Genomic DNA, 7,391 nt, shown 5'->3' on the forward strand with positions numbered 1-7,391 from the left:
GCGCTATGCTGCAGGGTAAGGGGGCTCAAGAGGGGGCGCTGTGCTGGGGGGAGAGGGGCTCCGTGGGGGGCGCTGTGCTGCAGGGTAAGGGGGCTCCGCAGGGGGCGCTGTGCTGGGGGGAGGGGTCTGTTTCCAATGGAGTTTGCTGCCCGGCGGGGGTGGGACTGGCTGGGGGATCGGACGTAACACGAAGCGAGGCCAAGACCCCAGTTCCCCTTCATACCCAGGGGGAGGAGCTATGGAGGCTCCTCCCCCCAGCAGACTTGACTCCGCCCCTTTTCGGGCTGCACCATTGTCCCCTCTCTTGTGGCAGTGGTAGCGCTCCCCCTCGTGGGCAGCAGCGCCTGGGATGGGCCGGCCCATGTCCAGCAGAGGGGGGGAATCGGGTTTCACCACGTAGGCGGCAGGGTGAAAACGGACTGTACCACGGCGGGCCCGAGGAGGAGGAGGAGCTTCCGACTGCTCGAATCCACGCAGGGGAGTCCGGTTTCGGGGCCCCCCCCGGCCCGGATGGTCTGTCCCGGGCGGGCCCACGTGCGCTGCGCGGCGGGGGTGTCCCAGCCCCATGGCCGGGCTCCCGCGGCTGGTGCTGCTGCTGAGCGGCAAGAGGAAGTCGGGCAAGGACTTCGTGGCGGAGGAAATCCAGAACCGGTACCGGACCGGAGGGTGGGATCCAGATCCGGGACCGGACCGGACGGGGGGGAACCGGGACCGGGACCGGGCTGGGGGGGGAGCAGGGACCGGACCGGAGGGTGGGATCCAGATCCGGGACCGGACCGGGGGGGAGCAGGGTCCGGACTGGGGAGGGGATCCAGAACCGGGATCGGACGGGGGGGGGTCCGGGACCGGACCGGACCGGGGGATCCGGGACCGGACCGGCGGGGAGGGAGCAGGGTCCGGACCGGACCGGGGGATCCAGAACCGGGACCGGACCGGCAGGGAGGAAGCAGGGACCGGACCGGACCGGGGGATCCGGGACCGGGCGGGGAACTGGGGGTGGCTCCGTTCGCGGCGATCCAGGCCAGGGGAGGCCGCGGTGGCGTGACGCTGCTCAGGAGAGGAGGGAGGAGCCCGGGCGGGGATATGGGGCAGCACGAGGGGCGGGGGCAGTGAGGGCCCCACGTGGGGGGCACCTACGCCAAGGTGCTTGTATCGGGACCCCCATCGGGTGGTAGCGGGGGTCTAAGGCCTGGGGGGGGGTTGCTGGCCGCAGTCTGGCCCTGGGAAGCCCCCCAGGGTCGGGGCACCCTACTTGGGGGGTTGTGAGCTGTCAGCCTCCACCCCCAAACCCTGTTTTGCTTCCAGCGTTTATACGGGTGTTTTAAATGTATAAGGGGGGGTGGCACTCAGGCTTGCTCAGCGAAAGGGGTCCCCAGGATAAACGTTTGGGAACTGCTGGGGTAGGGGGGAAATGCATCTCTCTCTTCCCATGGGCCTGGCAGGAATTGGGGCCGCTGCCTGTCACCCTCCAACCCCTTGTGCCTCCCCCTGGCAGGTTGGGGCCAGATGTCTGCGCCATCCTCCAGCTGTCGGGACCCCTCAAGGAGCAGTATGCCAAGGTACTGCCCTGCCACCCCCCCTGCGGCCCAGGAGGCGCCCGGAGCGGCTGAGCCCAGGCTCAGGGCCACCTCTTCTCTCTCTGCAGGAGCACGGGCTGGATTTCCAGCGGCTGCTGGACGCCAGCGATTACAAAGAGACCTACCGGAAGGACATGATCCGCTGGGGGGAGGAGAAACGCAACACAGACCCGGGCTTCTTCTGCAGGATCGTGGTGGAGGGTGTAACGCAGCCCGTTTGGGTAAGGAGGGGGCCAGCCAGGGAGAGGGGCAACTAGGAGCCACTCCCCCTTGCCGGCAGCCCCCCCCGTGACATCTCCTTCCCTGCGCAGGTGGTGAGTGACACGCGGCGCCTGTCGGACGTGGAGTGGTTCCAGGACGTGTACGGGGCCGCGGTGCAGCTGGTGCGGGTGGTCGCGACAGAGGAGACGAGGAAGAGGAGGAACTGGGTGTTCATAGCGGGTGAGTGGCACCGGTTTGGGGTAACGACAACGGCTGAGAACTGCCAGGTTCTGCTCCGTGTTCAGCCATCACGAGCCAGGCACCAGCAAATGCTGAGGTGTGCGGGCGGTTCGGGTCTTCGCCTTGCGGCCTCTGAGCCTTTCAGTCACGCTCGGGTCTCGTTTCCCTGCACACCATGAGTCTGGGCACTTCTCTGGTCTCTAAGGGAGAGTGGAGATTCTCCCTGACTCCTGGGGCTTGAAGAGAGACCGCACAAAACTCCCTGGGGTTGGCCGTATTGCACCCCCAGCTGCCGCTGCCCCCCTGGTTCCTCCCTCCCAGCTGAGCTGTGTGGAGCAGCCGAGGCTGGAGGAGGAGTGCTGGGGAAGAGCCGTTTTCCAGGCTGGCTCTGCAGAGTTTGCCTGGCTGTGCCATCCCTGGCTGGTGCCCTCAGCCGTGTGGCTGCAGCTCATGGCCATCCAGCCAGGATTGGGAGTGCTGGGGCCAGCACCGGATCGGGGGGACGGTGCTTGTCCATTGCCCCAGTCCATCTGCAGGGAGCTCACATCTCTGGGTTTGCTCCTCTCCAGGGGTGGACAACGCAGAGTCCGAGTGCGGCCTGGACCAGGGCGTGACCTTCGACTGGGTCATCACCAACGACGGGGACGAGCTCTCTCTGGACAGCCAGCTGGAGAAGCTGCTGCACTTCATCTACAGCAAATTATAGCGTCCTGCAGCGGGAGGAGAGGCCAGGCACAGCCCAGGACTCAGACCAAAGAAAACGTCGCAGAAAGCCCCATCCCGGCTGGGACCCCACTGTGGGAGGCGCTGCAGGTTGAGGGCCAGGCGCGCTGAGTGGGGCTGCGCCCAGACTCCATTCCTTGAGGGCAGAAGGCCAGTTCCTGTGGTTCTTTTCAGAGCCCGTTCCAGGGGGTTTGCACGCTGCCCTGCTGCAGGTGCCGTTCAGCCTCTCGCCCTGCGGGACCACCCTGCACTGAGACCAAACAGAGGACCCCAGAGCAGGTCCCTGGGCTCTTGCCCTGTCTTCAGCCTCTGGGGCAATCCCTCTCCCGGGGTGGGACCCAGAGCAGGGCTCTGCTGTATAACGAGCTGTAGCTGCCCTGTCTGCCCCCAGAGGGCGTAGCACCCACTGCTCAGGCCAGGGGTTCTCAAACGCTTTGTACTGGTGACCCCGCGTGCGGGGCTGACACCTCGCGACCCCCAGGTTGAGAACCCCTGGCTTTGGCCCAGGCCGCTCGGTCCCCTCTCACCAGGTCCCTTTGCATCCCCGCTCATTGGCAGCGTGGCCTGAGGCTGCCATCGCCTGCCCCATGATGCCCAGCACTGCTGCCCCTTGCTTAGCTGCCAGCCTCCCTGCACCACTGTGCCCAGACGGCTCATGCCCCCTGTGGCGGCGGCGGCTGTCTGTGCCTTGTCATGGGTGCCCATATACCAGCCTGCTCCACTCTGCACTGCTTTCTGCGTCCCGGGGACCCGGAGCCGCTCATGCCCGTCCATCTTGCCTGCTGCAAACCCCCGCTGGGAATGTAGCTCCCCCTCTGGGTGCGCTAATCACGGCCCACGGCGCCAGGACAGGTGTCAATACGAGGGGAGCCAGAGCAATGAGGTGTCGCTGCCCCTGGAATAAAGCTGACAGGTGAGAAACGCCAACCCGTGTGCGCCCGTTATTTACCGCGTGAAAATGGGGTGAAATCCCAGCCCCCGTGGTGCCGGGTTCTGGGGGAGGGGCTGCCTGGGTGGTGGAGCTCAGCCATTCACACCCCCTCCCCAGAGGCAGCTTGCACTGGCATTGCCCAAGGACGTCCGGTGGCTGGCTCTCTGTCGCAGGAGGTAAATGGTTCTCAGTAGCCTCTCAGAATAGGACAAGAAGCACTGGGCTTAAATTGCAGCAAGGGTGGTTTAGGCTGGATGTTAGGAAAAAATTCCTGACTCTCGGGGTGGTGAAGCCCTGGAATAAATTGCCCAGGGAGGTTGTGGAATCTCCATCACTGGAAGTTTGTAGGAGCAGGTTTGACAAACCCCTGTCAGGGATGGTCTAGATCAGTAGTTCTCAAACTTTTGTACTGGGGACCCCTTTCACACAGGAAGCCTCTGACAGCTCACGACCCCCCCCATGTAATAATTTCACAATCCCCTCAGGGGTCCCCATCCCCAGTTTGAGAACCCCTGGTCTAGATGATACTTAGTCCTGCCATGGGTCCGGGGGGCTGGGCTAGATGAACTCTCCAGGTCCCTTCCAGTCTACGATTTTGTGAGGCTGCTGAGTGAGCGGCACTCTCACCAGTGGGGGGCACTGTGCCCCAATGCTGAGTTAGGTGCGAGGGTGGGAGTGTGGGGTGCCTCTGGCTGGAAGGGAAGCAGGGCAGTGCCAAGCCCATTACAACCTGCAGTGCTCTCAGCTGCAGACGGGATGTCTCCTTCCACTGGTCCATGAATTGCTCCAGCTGGGCCGAGAGCCCTTTGCTTATGGGGCTCACCAATGGGGGGGCTCTCCCCTGCAGGCTGAAGGCCTGGGGCCCACAGCATGGCAGGAAGGAGCCTGTCTGGGCAGGAACTGGGGCAGCCCTAGTGAGATGGTGGGGCGGGGGTTCAGTGGCATTTATCCCCCCGCAAGCTCGGGCTGCCAGCCCGGTTCATGGAGCGTTGCCAGTCCCTGCTGGGAGCTGCTTCCCAGACAGCACGGCCCCATCCTGCCCCTTGGCCTGGTTACCTGCAGCCGGGTGCCGGTGCTGGGACCAGGTGTGTCCTGGCTGAATCTGCAGCTCCCTCTAGTGGCCTCTGTCAATGGTGCAGCCCCTGGGCCTCGGCTTTCTCCAAGCTGTCAGAGCAAGTTGGGGGATTAGGGGGACCAGCTCCTGTGCGGCTCCAGGCCCAGATTGGCTGGCTCAGGGGGTGGGGCAGGGGGTACGGGGCCATTTCCCTCTGGGGCAGGGGACCGGCTGGCTCGGGGGCAGGGGGGACTGCACTTGATGGTCCCCCATTTTTCTAAAAGGAGGGGGGACACTCCAGGCCCCAGAGTTCCAGCCCCCCAGCGTGAGGGCATGTCAGCGTTAGGCACCAACCCGTGGGTCTCCGGCATGGAGCTCGAGGCCAGAGCATATGGCCTGTTGGTCCCTATTGAATATTTGTCCACATCTCACCCACTTGGCTCCAGGGGGTGGAGGGGCAAGGAGGACTGTGGGTTGGGACTGAGGGGCACCAGCAAAGGGGTGGGGGGCAGGTTCAGGGCTGGGCTAGCTGGGGCAGGAGACTGGGGGCCATCCTGGATCGAGAAATCACCAGCCCAGACAAAAGTTAAAGTAAGTTTGAGCCCTCGCTGCAGGTTGGGGGGGGGTGGGTGTTCCTATTTGGGTTTCGGAGGCAGGTTTGTTTGGATCTGTAGAGAGGAAAATCAAAGGCTGGAGCCACAGCCCCTCCAACTGCCTCAGCCCCCATGCTGAGCCTGCACCCCTCCGAGAGCCAGGAGTCCTCTGCCCTGCATGCATGGGTAAGCGGTTTAACTCCTGGGGCCGGTGCGGCGGGGGCATGGCAGCTGGGCGCCTTGTGCTGTGGTTAATAGTTTTGCTGCAGCCAATTCCCTGTGGATTAGCTACGTCCTAAGCAGAACGAGCCAATCTAATAACTAACAACTGCAATCCTGTTTCCGTGTGGAGCAGCTGGCTGGGTCAGGGTGGGGCTGGAGGACACTGCCCCATGGGCTGCTCCGAGGTAATAAGGGGGACCGGGGGTTCTGTGCTGGACTCCAGCAGCCCTCGTCCTAGACCTAAATACTGCCTGGAGAGGAGAAAGGGGGCTGGGGCTGTGCAGCCCTCTCTTCCCTCTCCCCCCCACTTCATTTCTCACAGGGGCCACATTCTGGGGCTGGCAGGACTGTGACTCACGTGCCCTTGCTGTGGGGCATTGCTGCATTGGGAGCCCATGAGAGCGGGAGCTCCCGGAGCCCTGGGCCAGCACCGCTGCAGTGTCTAGGAGGAGGGCTGCCCTGAGACCCCGGGCGGGACTAGCTGAGCAGCACAGCCCAGCCCCCACTCAGTGCCATGGTAGGGTATGTGGTTACTGCAGGGCTAGGCTGAGCTTTGGGTCCAGTCGTGCCCCTTCCCAGCCTAGGGGAGGGAGGACTGACCAGGCAGCTGGGTCTGGGGGTGCCCAGCCAAGCCAGTCTGACGGAGAGTGGTGGGGTCGCTCAAGGTCCCTGCACTCGATGGCAGGGGGAGCTTCGGGGGCCACGTTCATCTACAGCCCCTGGGCCAGTCCACCCACGCACCTGCAGCAGCCTGGGTGGGGCGGCCCAACAAGGCAGCCTGGAGGCCCAGGAGGGGAAAGCAGCAGGGACTTGGGCAAGGCGACTGCGTTTGCCAGCCCCTCTCAAGATGGTGAAGACAGGCTGGGCCGGGTCTCAGGGCTGAGCTGGGGCAGGGGAGAGCTGGGTTCAACGCCCAGCTTTGTGGATGAGTCCCTGAGGCAGAAGCAAACGGCTAGTGATTTAGGAGCCTGAGGGGAGAGAACCCCAAATGTGGGGTGGTTCCTGTGGCATATGGACATTGTAAGCTGTTGCTTTAAATGTCAGGGGATTCCTGTTCCTCGTGCAGCCTATGGCATTCTGCAGGGAAGCCTGTCCGACCAGAGCCAGCCAGCCAGGGTGGGGTCAGTTGTGTGTCTGCCCTGGGAGCAGCCTGCTTTGTCTCTCTCTGGCTTTGGGTTCTTGGGTGTTACTGCTCTGGGGACTAAGCAATCAAACCACAATTCAATGCAACCTTGCAGCAAGTGTTTGATAGTTTGATCTGGCTTCTGTTTGCTTGCAGTGAAGGTAAGCGCTCTGCACTGTGGGCTGATGGAGACAGGCTGCCATGCTACCCCCACAGAACACTCCCAGGAGCCAACCCTTGTTCAGCAGCATGGAGCTTGGTTGTGGGACCTGTGTCAGGGCAGGCGGGAGCTCTGGGGGACCAGGCCCCCTGCTCCGAGCTGGCCTTGAGGGGCTCCATAACTCCTGTCTCCAGCTGCTGCCCATAACCCCCACCCTCTGTCTGCTGCCATCAGCCTTGTCAAAAATCACATCTAAGGCGATTAGAGGAGATGTTATATAATCGCAGCAGCCACAGGAGACTCTTTAAAGGGGCAGCAGCCCCTTGAACTGAGCAGGGACCTCCTGGGGCAGGGTCATCCTCTCGGGAGAGACCTGGGCCCCATCTCTGGGAGACAGCTTGGCAGGGCGCAGATGGGGGATGGCCGTTAACCACTCTGCAGCCTCCCCCTCCTGCTCTATTTCCCCTCCCAGAGGCTTAGGCCCCACTCGGCGGGGACACAACGTGCTGGCGTGGTGTGTGTCAAGCTACAGCACCCTCCCTGCCCATGCAGGGACCCCCTCCCCAG

At 63.6% G+C, this 7,391-nt stretch overlaps 1 protein-coding gene across 1 annotated transcript; it reads left to right on the forward strand.

Annotated features, from left to right (window-relative positions):
* The first annotated feature begins 474 nt into the window (after positions 1 to 474).
* PMVK (phosphomevalonate kinase) lies at positions 475 to 3,668 on the forward strand. The gene is made up of 5 exons (XM_073322944.1): positions 475 to 651; positions 1,496 to 1,559; positions 1,646 to 1,798; positions 1,889 to 2,018; positions 2,588 to 3,668. Exons 1-5 carry the CDS (start codon positions 566 to 568, stop codon positions 2,722 to 2,724), a joined length of 570 nt encoding a protein of 189 aa, XP_073179045.1. The 5' UTR covers positions 475 to 565; the 3' UTR covers positions 2,725 to 3,668.
* The last annotated feature ends 3,723 nt before the right edge of the window (positions 3,669 to 7,391 follow it).

This window comes from Lepidochelys kempii, chromosome 24 (assembly GCF_965140265.1).
Source record: "Lepidochelys kempii isolate rLepKem1 chromosome 24, rLepKem1.hap2, whole genome shotgun sequence".
Taxonomy (NCBI): domain Eukaryota; kingdom Metazoa; phylum Chordata; order Testudines; family Cheloniidae; genus Lepidochelys; species Lepidochelys kempii.

What these genes read in the sequence shown, in the direction of transcription:
- PMVK (XM_073322944.1), top strand. Translation starts at nt 566, where the DNA reads ATGGCCGGGCTCCCGCGGCTGGTGCTGCTGCTGAGCGGCAAGAGGAAG. An exon ending in TCAAGGAGCAGTATGCCAAG is followed by an intron (nt 1,560 to 1,645) that starts GTACTGCCCTGC and finishes CTCTCTCTGCAG; the next exon opens with GAGCACGGGCTGGATTTCCA. An exon ending in GAACTGGGTGTTCATAGCGG is followed by an intron (nt 2,019 to 2,587) that starts GTGAGTGGCACC and finishes GCTCCTCTCCAG; the next exon opens with GGGTGGACAACGCAGAGTCC.